This window comes from Leptomonas pyrrhocoris (assembly GCF_001293395.1).
Source record: "Leptomonas pyrrhocoris isolate H10 chromosome Unknown, whole genome shotgun sequence".
NCBI classification, from domain to species: Eukaryota; Euglenozoa; class Kinetoplastea; order Trypanosomatida; family Trypanosomatidae; genus Leptomonas; species Leptomonas pyrrhocoris.
The window spans coordinates 557,254-574,165 of NW_015438376.1; the positions used below are offsets into that span (position 1 = coordinate 557,254).

At 58.6% G+C, this 16,912-nt stretch overlaps 7 protein-coding genes across 11 annotated transcripts; all 7 read left to right on the forward strand.

The window, feature by feature from the left end:
• Nucleotides 1–492: 492 nt before the first annotated feature.
• Nucleotides 493–1,827, forward strand: ABB37_07844 (hypothetical protein; the record flags this gene model as incomplete). 2 transcript variants are annotated; one of them, XM_015806629.1, is made up of 1 exon in its annotated part: nucleotides 493–1,827. In XM_015806629.1, exon 1 carries the CDS (start codon nucleotides 640–642, stop codon nucleotides 1,825–1,827), a length of 1,188 nt encoding a protein of 395 aa, XP_015654993.1. In that variant the 5' UTR covers nucleotides 493–639. The 2 variants fall into 2 exon arrangements, with proteins under 2 accessions (XP_015654993.1, XP_015654994.1); XM_015806630.1 differs by having other exon boundaries at nucleotides 506–1,827.
• A 341-nt stretch (nucleotides 1,828–2,168) lies between these two features.
• On the forward strand, nucleotides 2,169–4,096 carry ABB37_07845 (putative Moz/SAS family acetyltransferase; the record flags this gene model as incomplete). The annotated part of the gene is made up of 1 exon (XM_015806631.1): nucleotides 2,169–4,096. The coding sequence occupies exon 1, from the start codon at nucleotides 2,267–2,269 to the stop codon at nucleotides 4,094–4,096; it is 1,830 nt and encodes a 609-aa protein (XP_015654995.1). The 5' UTR covers nucleotides 2,169–2,266.
• A 442-nt stretch (nucleotides 4,097–4,538) lies between these two features.
• ABB37_07846 (putative protein kinase A regulatory subunit) lies at nucleotides 4,539–6,497 on the forward strand (the record flags this gene model as incomplete). Of its 3 annotated transcripts, none has more annotated exons than XM_015806632.1 (1): nucleotides 4,539–6,497. In XM_015806632.1, the coding sequence occupies exon 1, from the start codon at nucleotides 4,986–4,988 to the stop codon at nucleotides 6,495–6,497; it is 1,512 nt and encodes a 503-aa protein (XP_015654996.1). In that variant the 5' UTR covers nucleotides 4,539–4,985. The 3 variants fall into 3 exon arrangements, with proteins under 3 accessions (XP_015654996.1, XP_015654997.1, XP_015654998.1); XM_015806633.1 differs by having other exon boundaries at nucleotides 4,560–6,497; XM_015806634.1 differs by having other exon boundaries at nucleotides 4,569–6,497.
• A 1,335-nt stretch (nucleotides 6,498–7,832) lies between these two features.
• ABB37_07847 (hypothetical protein) lies at nucleotides 7,833–9,471 on the forward strand (the record flags this gene model as incomplete). Of its 2 annotated transcripts, none has more annotated exons than XM_015806635.1 (1): nucleotides 7,833–9,471. In XM_015806635.1, exon 1 carries the CDS (start codon nucleotides 8,053–8,055, stop codon nucleotides 9,469–9,471), a length of 1,419 nt encoding a protein of 472 aa, XP_015654999.1. In that variant the 5' UTR covers nucleotides 7,833–8,052. The 2 variants fall into 2 exon arrangements, with proteins under 2 accessions (XP_015654999.1, XP_015655000.1); XM_015806636.1 differs by having other exon boundaries at nucleotides 7,845–9,471.
• A 394-nt stretch (nucleotides 9,472–9,865) lies between these two features.
• Nucleotides 9,866–10,727, forward strand: ABB37_07848 (putative mitochondrial hypothetical protein; the record flags this gene model as incomplete). The annotated part of the gene is made up of 1 exon (XM_015806637.1): nucleotides 9,866–10,727. The coding sequence occupies exon 1, from the start codon at nucleotides 9,960–9,962 to the stop codon at nucleotides 10,725–10,727; it is 768 nt and encodes a 255-aa protein (XP_015655001.1). The 5' UTR covers nucleotides 9,866–9,959.
• An 821-nt stretch (nucleotides 10,728–11,548) lies between these two features.
• ABB37_07849 (putative Mcak-like kinesin) lies at nucleotides 11,549–14,033 on the forward strand (the record flags this gene model as incomplete). Its single annotated transcript, XM_015806638.1, has 1 exon — nucleotides 11,549–14,033. The coding sequence occupies exon 1, from the start codon at nucleotides 11,808–11,810 to the stop codon at nucleotides 14,031–14,033; it is 2,226 nt and encodes a 741-aa protein (XP_015655002.1). The 5' UTR covers nucleotides 11,549–11,807.
• A 707-nt stretch (nucleotides 14,034–14,740) lies between these two features.
• Nucleotides 14,741–15,491, forward strand: ABB37_07850 (hypothetical protein; the record flags this gene model as incomplete). The annotated part of the gene is made up of 1 exon (XM_015806639.1): nucleotides 14,741–15,491. The coding sequence occupies exon 1, from the start codon at nucleotides 14,970–14,972 to the stop codon at nucleotides 15,489–15,491; it is 522 nt and encodes a 173-aa protein (XP_015655003.1). The 5' UTR covers nucleotides 14,741–14,969.
• Between the last annotated feature and the right edge of the window lie 1,421 nt (nucleotides 15,492–16,912).

Consider the following 16,912-nt stretch of genomic DNA (forward strand, 5'->3'; position numbering starts at 1 on the left):
CGAGCTGCCTTTCCACAAGCTTCTGGTGCTTCTCGCGTCTGTGAGAAAGGGGGTGTGCTGACTGCACGTGCGCGTTCTCTGATGTACCTCGTCCAACGTCGTTGCCACGGGTGCGGAGAAACACTGCATACAGAACGATTTACTTCGATCCAGCTACATCTTTCCGCTACAGACATTCGGCGCAAGCAGGCAAACAACCAATCAAACCAAAATACATGAAAAGGAAGCTGGTGATTCGAAGTGCCGCGCTCCGCGTATGCATGGAGTGGGAGTTGACGAAGACGGCATGCTGCGGCGTGAGAGAATGCGATGCGTTTCCGTTGTGAGCGAGAGGGTCAACGCACGTTTCCCTTTCCCCTCTTTTCTATTTTGTGAAGGCGAGGCCGGCGTGTGGGCAGTTCTCCCTCTCCCTCCTCCGTCAACTGTTGTGATGCGCAAAACTTCTCGTCTTCTGTCCTGCCTTTCCACTCAAACGCACCGACATACAAACAAAGCGTCCACACGTAGACCTTCACGACGGTCTTTGCCTTGCGTTTTCACCTCCGTCTCGCACATCCACCTCACGCGATATAGACCGATATTTTCCTTCTTCATTTTGCCGTTATTTCCACACCCCTTTGCTTACCCTCTCGCGGCTTCATGGCCTTGACGACCGCCACCGCCCACTTCGCGGACGCCACGCGGCTCTATCAGCAGGGCAACCTCCACCGGGCTCGAGATGTCGCCGAGCAAGCCCTTCTCTCCCTCTCCTTCATGTCTGTCGGCGCGGAGTTGAAGGAGGCGTGTGCGAGTACCGCCTGCGGTGCTTCATCGTCGCCTGCATCGTCGCGTGCCTGCCCACACGCCGATAATTCAATGCTGCGCCGACATCATCAGCTGTTTGGCAACTCTCTTCTTCTTCTCTCCACCATCTACACCGCCGCGGGCGACTACATGGAGGCGGAGCGACTCCTCGCGACCTGCGAAGGCTATTGGAGAGACCACCTTTCAAACGGCGAAGGCAGCAGTGCTGGTGACAGGAGAGAAACAACAATGAGGGGGGATGCGGTGGGGGGTCGTGACCTGGACGAAGGCCTGGCCGGTGTTGCCTACAACAGGGCGGTGCTTCAGCTAGAGCAGCTGCGCCACACGAGTCCGCCTACCGCCTCCCGCCTGCAGGAGCGAGCCAACGACCCGTCTAGTGTGTGGCCGTCACTGCCGCCGTCTCCCGCACGTTCCTCTCCGCTGCGCACGCAAGACGACGAGCGGCGGAGACAGACGGTGGCGGCAGAGGTGCTTCGCAAATACCTGTACGATGCGAAAGACAAGCTGAGCCATACGCTGGGCAGTGGCCGGAGTATGCTGGCGGACGTACACCATAGCTGTGGCGTGTGTCACTACTACCTAAAGGACTACGTAGCGGCCCTCGAGGCATGGCAGCAGTCGATGGCGATACGCGTGCACGGGCGGCGTTGCAGGGCGGGCCAACAGGGGAAGGAAATCGAAGACGGCACGTTAAGCGGTGGCGTGGACGAGTTGAAGGTGGCGCTCACATTGGAGCACATCGCACAGGTCTACCACTTCATAGAAGGCAAGGCAGCGGACGCGCTGAAGATATACGACGCGGTGGCCGCTACTCGTGAGCGCTATCTTGGGTCGGCGCACCCCCTTTACGCACGCACGCTGTTCGAGAAGGCGGTAGTCGCGTCAGGGCTGGGACATGTGAAGCTGGCGCGTGCTTTGTTGAAGGCGTGCCAGGACATCTGCGTGCGGAGCGGCAGCGAGTGCGACCCTGAATTTGGGAGGGAGGTGCAGCGCTGGAGGGAGTACGTGGGCACCTCATCATAGAGAAGTTTTGACGAGAGGTGGTGGGGAGTCAGGTGTCCAGTTGCGCACCACATGACAGGTCATGTTGTCGCCGTCCACCGTCTGCCGTATCCTGCTCGATTCTACACACATCCGCATCAACAACAAAATAATAGAATAATAAAGAAACTGCGAACTATTTTTTACGGTTTGAAGCGAGCCGTCAAACTCGTGGTGTAGGGAGTTCATTGACTGCGATGCAACGTCGTTCCGGACGCGGCTCCGTACGACTCCTCACCTCACACAAATTCTTTTTTTAAATTTCTCCTTTGCCGTTTGTGACCACACCGACGGCACGTCTTTCTCTCCCTTTGCGTTTACGAAGTGCTCCCAGCACACGCACCCACCTCCACCTCCATCACCGAGAGGCTTAAGCATAAACAGCATCGCACCAGCAAAACTCTGCTCAGCACCTCCGCACATGGAGCCTGGCCAGGTGTGCCGCCTGCATTTAACTGACCGCACCGGCTCCTCTCCTTCCTCCTCGCGGGTGTCACCTACCCCCACCTCCAGCAGCAGCGAGGATGCAGCGATCACCGTGACAGTGGTCGTCGTAGCCGTGCGACGCCACGCCGAGGACCCCCACCGTCTCCTGCACTACGTCCACTGCACCCACATCGACCTCGGCGCGGAACTCGCGCGTCAGCGCAAAAAGGCGGCCGCGTCGGCGTGGCACGGTGTGGCCGTCGGTGCGATTGGCTGCGGCACGATGCACCGCCGCAACGTACTCCGTGTGTCCACGAGCAGCTTCGTCTCAAGTGACGGCTACCACTACCGCTTTGATGGCTGGTACGAAGCGTCGGCGTTGCAGTGCGTAGAAGATGCATCGATGCCTTCCTCCGCTCCCCCAAGTAGCGGTGATCCGCAGCAGCACGTCACCGGGCAGAACACATGCGACGACGCTGCTGTTTCCTCCGCGCTACCGGAGACGCGGAACAACCACCACCTCGTCTCCGCACAGCGCCGCCCTGTGGCGGAAGAGTGGGTGGCGGCGATGGAGCGGGACACGGCGGTCTGCGAGGTCGTCTACCTGTGCTACGCCTTTCAGCCGTGGTTTCTCTCACCCTACACCGCCCTGCAGTACCTCGCCTTGCCAGAGGAGGATGTGTGCCACTCCGCCTACTGGTGTCACCGCTGTCTTTCCCCATTCTTCACCCGTGAGCAGTACTACGTGCACCTGGAGGGCCAGTACTGCCTCCTGCGCGGCCCGCCCGGTCGACTCTTTTACCACGACGAGGACCGTGGCTACAAGGCCTTCTTGATTGATGGCGCGATGGACCTGCACTACTGCCGCTGTCTTTCCTTGCTGGGGAAGCACTTTATCGAGAGCAAGCTGCTGGCCAACGACGTGGACCTCTACGAGTACGTCGTGGTGACGACACCGCGCGCCTCTCTCCCATTTTACGAAGACAGCGGCGTGACGGCCGAGGAGTTCAGCCGTGCAGCTGCGGACTTCGACAAGGAGGACTGGGATGGCGATGCCGTGATGGGCTACTTCAGCCGACTGAAGCACCACCCCGACCACACCCTCTCCTGCATCGTCACGCTGCCGCTCTTCCAGCGCCGACGGGTGGCGACCTTTTTGCTGGACACCGCCTACTGGATGACCCGCGAGCGGCAGCGTCAATGCGGACAGCCGCGGTGCTGCGGCCGCGCTGGCGGTGCGATCAGCCGCCCGTTCTCTCCGCACGGTCAGTCGCTGCTTCTGTCGTATTGGCGGCGTGCGCTGCTGCGTGCGCTGGACGACGTGGCACCGCGCCGCCGCGCCTCGCGCACGCCGCAGGCCGAGCCCACGTTCACGCTGCACGAGTTGCGAGACAAGATGGACATCGCCATTCACGCCGACGACTTGGAGATGCTGCTGCTGCAGAGCGAGTTCACGTTTTACGCCGCGTCCGGTGGGCGAGCCGTCGGGGGCGACGAGGGAGACGAGCATCGCCGTCGCAACGGTGACGGGGGCGGGGTCCCCCCGACCTCTCCGCCGTCCTCGAAGAAGCTGCGCCGCGAGCTTCTCACGGGCGGTCACGGCGTGTCGCCGTCTTCCCCCTCTTCGCCGCCGCTGCCGCCGCCGCAGCTTTTCTCGGGTCAGCGGTACACAGCTACGATGGTGCTGGAGGGCGCGCTGCTCGACGCCGCCCAGCAGCGACCCGCCAAAGCGTCGCGGAGCACACTCGCGGTGTTTGAGAAGCGATGGCTGCTGAGGGACGCGCATGGGGTTTACGCGTACGACGTCTCGCAGTTCCACTACTGACCGAGACGGCGGTTTACTCCCCCCTCCCCCCCGCCTCGTTTGCCGGCAAACTCCAGTCGTATGCGTTCCGTCGTACGGAAGAGCGAGATGAGAGTGCGTCTTCGTCCTTCCGTTTGGCGAAGAGAGGCATTCAATGCAATACCAAAAAAATATAGAGGAGAGAAGAAAAGACAAAGTTTACTCGGGTTGCTAACGAACACACACGCGCACACACGCACCCAGTGAACGTACCTCGCAGAGGTCCCTTTGAAACCATTGAAGTGGCGCAGTGACGGACGGTGAATACGTTCCCTTCCTATCCTTTCGCCCACACGCAATTCAGCGTCAGGAATCCGACTTTGGTGCCTGGACAGATACCAGCGAGAATTCTCTGATCTGTCCTTTCCGCTTCGCTCGTTACCTCTTGCAACCTCCTTTGTTTTGTCCCTTTCCGCCGCCTCTCTGAAATTTAATACCTTTCGTTAGTCCTCGTAGCCGCTCGCCGATTTGAACGTATTATCACGTCTCTCCAGCTCGGTTGCACGCGCCATCACACCCACCCATTCACCCACTCACGCACATCGTGAACCAACAAACAAACACCCACAAAAGACGCGCCTTTTGGCTTCGAAAAGTACACACACACACACACTCGCATACGAAAGAGAAGAGCGAGTTCGTACGGGCGATCGTGCAGCGCTGTCTCCGCTCCTTTTCTTGTGGTTTGGTTCTATATTTATATTTTCCGAAACAACGCACTTGTAGAACCCCCAAAGGAAGAAGCATCCGCTGCTCTGTCTCAGGACGCTCTCACTTAATTTTGCTCGCCCTCTTCAGCACCGCCCCCTCCACCCCTCAACACACACACTCCAGCGTTTTTTCTTTTCCGCTCCATCACAAACACACAGGGATGTCCGCCGAAGACACGCCGGTGTCTTTCTTTCTGCAGGCCTGCAAGCTGGAGGGCGTCAAGTCGCCCAACCCTCAGCTCGTCGCCTTCTTCCAGGGCCACCAAACCTTCGACGACATCGATGAGATCGATCTCAGAAACAACTACGTCGGCAACCGCGGCCTGCTGGCCGTCCTCGACGTCATCGAGCACCTGAGCCAGTTCCGCTTCCTCAACGCGGCGGACCAGAAGCTGTACAACTCGGACCTCAACGAGGAGACGGTGAAGGGCAACGTCGTGATCGACCGCCTAGTCGAGGTGCTGAAGGTGCATCCAAAGGTAAACGCCCTCGACCTCAGCAGCAACCCCATCTCCAACTACGCCGGCCGCAAGCTGCTGTCGCTGGCGCAGGTGAACAAGCGCATGTGCCGCATCGTCATCAACGACACCCGCATCGACTTTGAGCTGCGCAACAAGATCACGAAGCAGTGCGAGGAGAACACGCGGAACTTGTGGAACGAGGAGCAGGCAACGGGCGAGGCGGCGGACGCTGCGTTCGGCGAGGGCCCGACGTGGGTGCCGACGCAGCTGAGCGCGGACCTCACCATCCTCGGCGGTGGGCGGGCACGGCGGCAGACGGTGCGTGTGGAGGGCATCGACCCCGAGGACGCGAAGAACTTTGTGGCGCCGGTGCACGAGAAGAGCGCCGAGGAGACGGAGCTGATTTGCGAACTGCTGCGCCACAACATGCTTTTCAGTTTCCTGTCCAGCAAGGACATCCTGACGGTGGCCACCGCGATGTACCGCGAGGAGTTCGTGAAGGATGAGTGCATCATCGAGTTTGGCCAGAAGAACTGCAACAAGCTCTACGTCTTCCAGAGTGGCCAGGCAGACGTGATCAAGGAGGGGCAAAAGGTGTTCATCAAGGTGGAGGGCATGGCGGTGGGCGAGGTGGAGCTGCTCTACGACACACCCGCCGTAGCGACGGTGAAGGTGTCGACGCCGAAGCTGGTGGCGTGGGTGCTGGACCGCGACACGTACCGCAACCTGGTGATGGGGTCGTGCATCCGCCGCCGCGAAACCTATGTGTCGATGCTGGCGAAGGTACCGTTTCTCCAGAGCCTGGACGACTACGAGCGCACGCAGATCGCGGATGCCTTGACGAGCAACGAGTTCAACCCAGGCGATTACATCATCCACTACGACGAGGAGGGCGAGTGGCTGTATATCATTATTGAGGGCACCGTCGAGGTGATTGGACGTGATACAGAGGGCAAGGAGACGAAGGTGTGCGAGTTCTCCAGCGGCGACCACGTCGGCGAGTTAGAGTTCCTGAACAACCACCGCACCGTGGCGGACGTCGTGGCGGTCACCGCGGTCACCACCGCGAAACTCAACCGTCGCCACTTCGAGATGTGCATGGGACCCGTGATGGACATCTTGAAGCGGGACAGCAGCTCCGCCAAGTACGAGTACTACCAGAACGTGTTGCGGCATCAGCACTTGAAGCCGGAGGCCGCGGAGGAGCTGTAAGTGTGGGAAAAGAAAAGGCACAGCTCCTCGTTGTTTCACCTGCATTCTTTAATGTTGCTCCGCCACTGTCGTTAGTCGCATCCGCAACGACCTCCTGGACAGTCTCTCTTACCACCGTAAAACGCAGCTCCGCATCTCCCCCCCAACACAAAAATATTTCTTGTTGTGCCACTCGCTTACGGAGGACATGCCAACAAGAACGTAGATGAGATGAGCGTGAAAAAATATATTTTGATGTGCCGGGCTGCGATGTACCTCACATTTTCGATGTACATTTTTTCTTCAAATTTTCTTTGAGGAGCAATACTACTAGTAATAATACATATATATATATATATATGTCTTTCTCTTCTTTCAATGTATGTTCGAATTGGTTACTCGTTCGTTCGAATCGATGTACAAGGCAGATGCATGGTTGAGTGTGTATGCATGTGCATGCGTGTGTGCGTGTATGTGTGTGTGTGTGTGTGGTTCGACACCAGTAAAGCCGTCTCGGCTTCCATGTGCAGGTCGTACCGTGACAGAGCCGTCCCGCTCCCTCCGTCGTGGCTTTTTCTTCTCTCCTTCGCCGCAAATGGAGAAGGGCTGCGTTGGGCAGCGGTGGGGCTCGATCGACGAGCCCGCACGCACGCACGCACATGGTGTTCGTGTTGGTTTTCCTTTCATTGCTTTTATTTTTTATTTTACTTACTGGTGTTTCGAGTTTTGACATTTCTTGCTGTTCTTTTCCTTTTGGCGGTTCTCTCTGACATACACAAAGCTTTCTCGCACGCCTCTGCCGTTAAAACAGGAGTTTGCGTGGCGAGCATTCAGTTGTATTTTCCTTCTTTCTTTCTTCTGGCATTTCTCTAACACGATCACCTGTTTTCTTTTGGAAAGTAAATGAACCATAGCACATGCTATGCTTCGAGAGACACCCAAATGCGAGTAGAACAGCAATGACAGAACAAGAGCATTTCATAAGCTGCGGCGAGGCAGTGCACAACGATGAGCTCTCATCGCGGCGTTTCCTTTGCTTGTGCACCTACACCTCCGTACGGTGCGTGTGTGTGGTACGAGGCAAGCTCTTTGTAGTCAACAAAACAGCGGTTTGTCTGACCTCGGTCTGCGCTTCTATCGGTGATGGGCGTCGAGTAGGAATGCCAACCGGGCAATGGCGAGCCGCGCGATGGGCGGCAAGCTGGTTCGCAGGCCGCTCTTGTTGTTTCTGCAGCGCAGCCCAACAGTTCAAACGGATGAATGTGGTGAACTCCCGCCACATCGATGTCTGACCTGCATCTCCACAATTCTCACTTACTCACTCCTTCTCTGCTTCTTTTCCTTGTCTGCAATGATAGCGCCGCCACGAGAGACGCAACGGCTGATCGTCAGCTTTGATGGTATGTTGCACCTCTGCTTTCGTATTGGTGCTGTATAGCTTTGATATGCCTGCGTGTTTCCACAATTTAAGAAAGGAAAGCGTTGTCACCTTCTTTAATGCACGAACACACACACCTACATACACACACACACACACACACACACACAAAACCGCCTCTTCAGGTCCGTCTTCGTCATGATACCGAAGGGCTGTGTTGTTGAGGGTTACCGCGACCTCTTCACACCGGCCGCCGTGCGGGCCTACCGCCACTACGGCTTCGTGCTCGTGGAAAATTTTTTGCCACTCGACTCGCTGCGGCAGCTCTCCTCGCTGTGCAACGACGTCGCACGTCGCAGAGGCGAAGCCGTGTTTCCTGGGATAGACCCCGAGCACCAGCGCGGCGCGAGCTTCGGCTTTCGTGCGACCGCGCAGCCGACGCCACAGCCAGGGGCCGCTGAAACCGCCGCCTCGCAGTCGCCAAGTGCGCGTGTGACGACCGAGCTCGGCTTCGGCAGCGGCCCAATACCCGCGGACTTGGAGCAGAAGGCGGCGAAGGCAGACCGCCAGCGCACCTTTGACTCCCGCACCGTGAAGGTGCACGTAAAGCTGAAGAACCAGCGGGCGGTGGACCGCGCTTTCAGTCGTCTCACGAGGATGCGAAACCTCTACAACACGTACAGGGATATCCACCAGCACGTAGGGCGGGAGGAGGAGCTCTCCGGTGAGTTGTCGGAGGAGCGCATCAGCGAGGTGCGCGACAAGGTCACCTACGACGACCTCAGAAAAAGCTTTCGCACCTATCGCGACAGCGGGAAGCTAGAGGCGGAGCTTCGCCGCGACCATCACGTGAACGAGGTGATGCGGTTTATGCAGAACTGGCCGCGCACGTGGTGTTTGCTGTCGCAGTCGTCACCGGAGCTGAAGGCGTTGGCCCTCTCGATGGAGGGGGCGGTAGGCAAGCGCGTTGGTGAGGCGGCCGGGCAGCTGTCTGGCGAGGTTCTCCTGCGAGTGTACATCGACAGCGCGGTGCAGGACTCGCCGCTGACGAACGCCATGCCGCTGGGCTTCGCCGGGCTTGGAACGAACTTTGCGCATCCGCAGGCGCTCTCTGTGCAGCTGGGGCTGGCCGCTCCTGCGAGTGCGACGACGACGGGGGCGGCGACGGCCACCCAGGCGGTCATGCCCGGCTCGCACCACGTAATTCGCCGCATCGCGCACGACGGGCGGGAGCTGGGCCGATTTCTCTCGGGCGGCATTTTCGATCACGGCTCCGTCGTGCGCCACCTGCCTGAGCTGGCGCATCTGCCCGTGGCGGAGGTGCCTCCGCTGGCCCCCGGCGCGGCGCTCTTCCTCAACAATTATGTGGTGACGGGGATGCAGCCGACGTTGGAGGGCGCGGCGCAGCAAGCCGCGAGAACAGTGGCGATGACCCCGTTTGCGCAGGTGACGAACTACACCCTGGCGCTGATGCCGGACCGCTGCGTCTTCGATGGGCAGCGCAACTCCTGGGTCTCGCGCGACACACACGGCCCGCTCTACACCTGCAAAGCCGGCGACTTGCTGACGGACAATGCGAAGTTCCCCGTCATTCACAGAGCACTCGACATCGAGTAACACGGTGGGCGGAAGTTTCGAGAAGATATATAAATCAAGAATGCACAAGGCATGGGCACACCTCGAAAGCAGCAGGAGGCGAGTTGCGGTCGCCATCTCCGTTACCACGAAAAGGGTCCTGCGAGGGGAAAATGGAGAACCCGCTCAAATGTACGGTGGAAGAAAGAACGAGAGAAACGAAGTGCTGCGCGCTGACTACAGTAGCACCGGCGTACGTCGCCGCCGCCTCGATTTGATGGTGTGCCGATACTCGACGGTGTGATCGTCCCATTACGGCTTCTTCACGTTTATAAATATGCGTTTTTTTTTTCTCTCTCTCTATCGATGCTCCACCGCTGCTCTTCCTATTCTCTTTGCTTCTAACGCGACTCCGTTGGTGTGCTTCGCCAACCACAGAAGCCGCAGCCGCCTGTGCACACCGGGGCACCGCCTTCCTCCTCTGTGCGCTTTTCCTTTTTTCTTTTCTGTTCTCCCGCGGGCGCTGTGCCATGATGTACCATGGCGGGTGCGTGTCGGCGAGCGGCTCCGCGGTGGCCCTCCACACCGCCGTGCGGGCCTACTCCGAAGTGCGCAACAACTACAGTGGCCGGCCCAGTTCCCCCTGGGCAGCCCCTGGTGAAGCGCCGTCCTACCCTTCCGTCCGCTCTCCCTTCCCGCTGCCGCAGCCCCGCTTTCGCAAGACGCACATCGAGTGGATGCTCCACCACGGGCATGGCGACCGCTACGGCAAATACGGCCCCTCACGCGAGATCGCGGACTTCGAGTACGCCGATGGCACCCCGTCCAGTATTAGCAGCCGTCGCTTCGCGTACAAGCACCATCAGGATCACCTGCTCGTGCAGCTCATCCGCGCCGGCGCAACGGTGGAGCGCTTCGAGGAGGAGGAGCTGCTGCCGCGCATCCCCGGCACGCCGGAGCAGCGCGACTGGGATCCAGAGGTGCCGCTGTTTCTAGAGGACCTCGACGAGGCGGGCCGACCGCCACGGGCGATGTCACCCGATATGATGGCCCGTGTCATGGAGGAGCGCTTCACGAGCGACACAGGCCGCACGCCGGTCAACTTGGCGAACAAGCACGCGGGGGAGTCGCTGGAGCCGAACACGATGTTCGCAACGTTTGATCCTGCGGCGTTCGTGTCGGACGCGGTTCGGATGGACGAACGCAAGCCGTTCTGGTCGCGGCGGCGGTGGGCGCTGAACGACAACTTCATGGTGCCGATGAGCCCCAAGCCGAAGAACACGATTCCGGATGAATAAAGCGAGGGAGGTCGTGGCGGCTGGTCGTGGGTCCCGCGTGCGTGTGTCTGCGCACCAGAGCGGAGTTCCGCACTCTCCGGTGTTGAAGGCGAAGGGTCTCTGTACTGTGGCGACTGGGGGGTGTTGGTTCACGCGAGACAGAGGCGGGGAGAGCGGCCGCCTGGGCCACGATGGACTTGTGAGGTGTGGCGACATTCGACGGGGTTCAGAAGGCACTGAGGCGCATTGAGGAAAGTTGAGGCTTTTATTTGGGGCTCTGCGCTCGCTGCTGTCGTGCGTGGTGCTGCGAGTCGTCCGGCGTCTGCGTTTGCCTTTGCTGTTGTTTGGGGGCGTCGTGCGCCGACCCTTTTGCCGTTGCGGAGGCGTCTTTCCTCCTCTGTTTCCGGTGTGTACGCACGCGCTGAGGCAACATCAGCGGGTTGCGCACACGCCCACTCACACGCTATTTTGTGGAATAATGAAGAGAAGAAACGCTGTGTTGTATTGAAGTCGTCTTTGCACGACGTGACGCACAGGTGCGTGCCTGCATTCACATTAGCGAAGCTGATGTGCTTGTCAAGATACATTTATCTTTGAACACTGCGTGCTCGGAAGGACGCTGTGTGGGCCATTTTTGGCCATGATAGCGTTTGGGTTTCCCCAAGTAGAGGAATTACGCTCTTCGCCGCGCGTCATGCCGCGCACGCCGCAGCAACCGGCTAAAGCAAAGAAAGCGACGCATCTTTCAAAATCTGCGTTGTTCGATGCTCACCGAAAGGCGTGCTGTCTGCGTAGATAACTCCCTTCTGTCTTCATTTGCCGCTTCTCTCCTCTTCTCTCGCAGTTCGTTGGTGCGTGTCAAAGCGCTCAGCATTGCTTTGCACACACACACACACGCATACCCACTAGCCATCCACGCTTTGTATTCGCCAACAACTCGAGCTGCTTTCCAAATTTTACGTCAGATATTTAGACTAATAATCCGCCAACGTTATGCACCGTTAAGACTCCACACGCTGAAGCACCAAAGCCGGATAAGCGTTATATGTATTATTTATTCTTCCTGTATATTTTCTATCTGCTTTCTTGAGAGACCTTGCCATGTCGAGAGACGAGTCCACCTCTGCTTCGGTGGAGGGTCAGCGGCCTTCCCCCGAGCGCTCAACGAGCGTCGCGCCTTCCGTTTCTCCAACGATGAACTCCACCATTACGGTCGCGGTGCGCAAGCGGTGCCGCATCGCCGGCCGCGAGGACGACGAGAACGACGTGGTGCGCTGCGACGACGGTGGCGGCCCGAACGTGACGGTGTACGCGCGTCGAACGAAGCTCGATTTAACCCCCGTCATCGAACCCAGCAGCTTCAGCTACGACCACGTCTTTGGCGAGTGGTGCACGAACGACGAGGTGTACAAGAGCTGCTGCCAGCCGCTGCTGCAGAGCGTGCGGGAGGGCGGCGGGGCCGTGATCTTTGCCTTTGGCCAGACCGGCAGTGGCAAGACGTACACGATGCTCGGCAACGGCGACACCCCCGGCCTCTACAGCCTCGCCGTCACGGAGCTGCTGGCCATGACGCAGGGCAGCATGACGGCCAGCTTCTACGAGGTCTACGGAGTAAAGCTCTACGACCTACTCAACGACCGAGCCGAGGTGAAGATGCTGCAGGACGAGTACCAAAACGTGCACATCGTCGGTATCACCGAGCAGCCCGTCCGCTCCGTCGACGATGTGAACGCGTTGATGACGAGCGGGCAGCAGCTGCGTGCCATCGGTACGACGCACGCCAACGACCGCAGCTCGCGCTCCCACGCGGTGCTGGAGATCAAATTGACGGTGACGGACGGCGGGGACGGGCAGCAGCAGGGCCGCATCACGTTTGTGGACCTCGCGGGGAGTGAGCGGGCCTCCGATACGGCCGAGACGGACGCACGGACGCGCCGCGAGGGCGCGGAGATCAATAAGTCCCTCTTAGCGTTGAAGGAGTGCATCCGCGCCATGTCGATGCGCAAGCGGCACATCCCTTTTCGCGGGTCGAAGCTGACGCAGATCCTCCGGGAGAGCTTCGTGGGCCGCTGCAAGACGTGCGTGATTGCGACCATCTCACCGTGCCAGAGCCACTGCGAGGACACCCTCAACTCCCTACGCTACGCCGACCGGATCAAGGAGCTGAAGGGGCCGGCCAACCCGAACAACGGCGTGAAGCCGATCCCGTGCAAGATGTGTGGGCAGCCCATCTTCATCGGCGATCGGCACGTGTGCAAGCGTCAGCTGGTGCTCTGCCCGCACTGTCGGCAGGACTTCGACAAACAAGAGCTCGAGACGCACATGGCGGAGTGCAAGGATGCCCCCATGCGCTGCCCGCACTGCAACGAGCGCATGCTTCGCGGTGACCTCAGCAGCCACTTCCGCCGCTGCACCCGCGTGCCGACGCGATGTGCGGCCTGCGGGGCGATAGTGCCGCGCCAGCTAATGGAGAAGCACACGTCGCAGGAGTGCGCAGAGGCCAAGGTGAAGTGCCGCTACTGTGGCAGCTGGCAGTCCCGGCAGACGGTGGCGGCCCACGAGCAGAACTGTGATGCCATGAAGGTGACGTGTCCGTATTGTTTGCAGTTCTTCCGCAAGCGACGGCTTCACGCGCACGTGGTCACTTGCCTGCGCAATCCAAACCTGCAGCTCTCCTCGCCGGGTCGCGTGTCGCCCGGTTGCGGTAGCGGCGGTGCCGGCGGTGGTGCGGGCGGCGGAAGTGAATTCTTCATGTTGGCGGATGCGGCCAGCGATGCCGCCGCGTCGTCGCTGTCCAACTGCACACCGCAGCGCAGCCCGCGTGATCCGAGCCCGCGATCCTCGCCCTCGCGCGCGTCCTCTATGCACTACTTTCAAAAGGAAGAGGATATCGACGCGATGCTCGAGGCCGTTGGAGAAGACGTCGGCACCACCCAGAAGTACACCCGTGCGCACTCACTAAATAATTCCACCACGCAGCTGCAGAGCAGCGCGTCGTTTGTTGACCGGCCCTCCTCCCAACGCGCTCCGGCGGCGGGTCGTCGCTGGAATGCCGCGTCCGTGGACGGCATCCCATCCCCCACCGCCGCGGAGGAGGAGGACGGCGGCGTGGTCTGCCCGTACTCGCGTTACGGCTGCCCGGTGAAGGTGACACGCCTGAACCTAGCCGCACACCTGATGGAGTGGATGCAGCGGCACTTGGAGTTGGTGACGTCGTACGCGGATCGAGTGGACGAGCAGAACATGCAGCTGCGGCGGCTCGTGGTGAACGAGACGGACACGCTGAGCTCGTGGGCTTCGAAGAGGAACAAGTCACCGCGACCGTGAGCGGACGGCGCAGGCGCAGTCGCGAATGGAGGACGGATTCCCTTCGGTTTTTGTGTGGCACCCTCACGCTCACTTGATCGTTTTCTCCCTTCTCTTTCGTTTTGACGCTGCACCGTCCTCCTCGATGGACACACGGCTCAGATACCGTGTTCGGTCAACTCACCAGCGCTTTTCTATTTGGTCTTATTCCGCTTTGAGGTGCATTCGTAACTAAAACCCTTGCGCCGTCTAAAAATGACCGCGCGCGCGATGTATGTTGAGCACCACTGCTGTCGTTATTGTAGGTCTTTTTCCTTTGCCTTTTATCCGGACATCCACCGCCTTGTTCACGACGTGCGCATTACTGCTTCAGAAAGCCCTTTCTTCGTCCTGGAGCAAGCGTGTTTTTGTTTTATGGTTATCTTCCTCTTTAGAGTACAACCCTGCACAATTACGCCGTTAAACGTGAGGGATTCCTGCGGAGATGCACAGCGAGGCGATGACGTTGTCAGCCTCCAACAGTTCCCCGCCTTGCTCACACGGTGGTGCGCTTGGCTTTTACGACACGCACACGCCTTTCGCTACGGCCACAGGGTGCAGCAAAACTCTCCCAGTGAACGTGTCTCCACCCATCTCACTCGTTTCTCCTTTTCGTTCTTTCGGTCTCTCATCGTTCCCCCCTCCGCCCTCCTCACCCACACACCATAAACCGTTCTCCGTACGTGAGTAGTAACAACGGTATTCTGCCGCTTTAAATGTCTTCCAGTCTTCTTCGTGTTGGATCTCCTCTCCTTTGCTGATTCACAAGAGTGCGTGTGCGTGCGTGGCATTTCCGGTGTGGAACGCTTCGCTGGTTTCGCCAACTCCGCAATCAGAGCACCGCATTTCTTTGGTTTTAGCGATTCCTTTTTTTTTCATTGCTTCTGCTTTTTTTATTTCTCCTGTTTTCGTTGCGAGATGTCTGCAACGGAGCCGCTCACCCACGTCACGGTGCGAGGCCGCCACTTCTTCATCCCACGCAGCCTCACCAACGCGTCGTCCCTTCATGCCACCGGCTACACCGACGGCGACGACGTGCCGATGGTGGCGAAGCCGGTGCTGACCGGTCAGCGGGAGCCGGACGTGCCCACCGCAGAGGAGCATCGCGTGCTGCACGAGCTGTTGGCCGCGGTGGTGCTCTCCGCCTCGTGCCGCTGCGGCGGGATCGATGGGTCGCTCGGGGGCACCGAGTTCTCCGAGGACTCTGGCGGCGTGACGAACCTCTCCCCTCCCCGCACGCTCTCCGCCACGACCGCTGCAGGGCTGAACGACTCCCTCTCATCTTCCACCACGTCGTACACAGCGGCATCCCCCGAGCCGTCGAAGCCGTCAGGTGCCCCTGCGACTCCGTCCAACTGTGCGAAAGCGCAAAGGGTGGCGTTTGCCGTGGCGGTGATTCTTCTTAGCTGCGCTCTGCTCCGCACGGCGCGCGATACATAAGCAGGTGCATTCGATTTTGTTTTCTCACTTGGATGGGCGGAGTGAGACGGTGCGGTGCGCCCCACGTACATACGTATATATATATGCCTGTTACACCGCATGTCGTCGCCTCCTCGTACGCCTGCATCCAACGGTCACGGAGTGCCGCATAAAACGGAGCGCATTGGTGGAAAGGATGCAGGAAGGAGAGCTTGGCAGAGGGTTTGGTATTGTGCGTGCGTGTTTGCTTGCGCAGTGGCGCTGGTGAAGGTTTCAAGTAACAACCGTGCCATCTCGGCCTCATCGGACGCATCATTACCTGTCGTGCTTGATCCGGTCCTTTTGCGATGCTCGTTGACTTCTTCTTCCTCTTGCCCCTTCTTTCGTGTTCGAGTTGTCGATGCAGCAACTTCGATGAAAGCGACGGAAACGGAGATGCACGGGGCGGCGTCGACACGGGAGCGTTTTTTCTTCTACCGGAGACACAAACCGCCGGACGTTCCGATTTTTTTTTTGTTAGTGCGGATTATTTTTACTTTCTGCGGTCGCGTTTTTTTTTCTCTCTTTGTTTTGCCGCTGCGACACTCCCACGAAGGTTCCTCGCGGAGGCTTCGGTGGTGCGAACGGCGCTTTCGTGCTTAATGTCAATTTTGAACAACACTTTTTTGCTTGTTTGGTTTTCTCCGTTATTGTTGTTTGTTGTTTTATGATTACGCGAATACGTCCACTCCTTTCGCTCGCCTCTCTTTCTTCTCCTTCTTCTTTGGTAAAGGAAGAAACGTGGTTCTCCCAACAGATAGAGGACAATACAGATACGAGACTTTGGCAAAAGATCAGCACTGGGCTCTCTGGTGGCGTGAAGGTTGTCAGCTGCCGCTGCGCAAGGCGTTCACCAAGGAATAGCATTACTGTGCTGTCTTCACATTGAATCAGCCAAGTCGTACATGTACTTGTTTTCTCTTTTATTATTGCCAACTACCTTCTTTTTCTTGTAAAACGTTTTTGGTTTCACTACAACCCCGGTCGGACGAACCAACAAAAAAGCCTCTTCTAGATCTCCTTACGTTGTGCGACTTCATCTCCCAGCGAGGAACAGAATTTACCTCTTGTTGTGAGTGTATTTGAAAGCGAAGGCGTGCTCCTCTGCTCTCCACAGCACCGGGAAGAACAAAGCAGACACCTTTTCCCCTCCCCCCCGTGAGTGCCGGTGTACGATGGTGTGATTGCCGTGGTTCATCCCCTCCTCCCTCCTGCGTGGTGAACGGTCAGAAATTTGTTTTCGTCTTATTTTTTTTTTTTTGCTGATCTTCCTTTGTTGCTTTCCAACTTCAACTTGACGAATCAACTTCTTTTGTGATGGACGCTCGTCCGCGTATTTATTTCTTCTTCAGGGTGCGTTGTCTCTGACGAAGCCGCTGTCCGGTACAAAGCTCCAGCGAAAT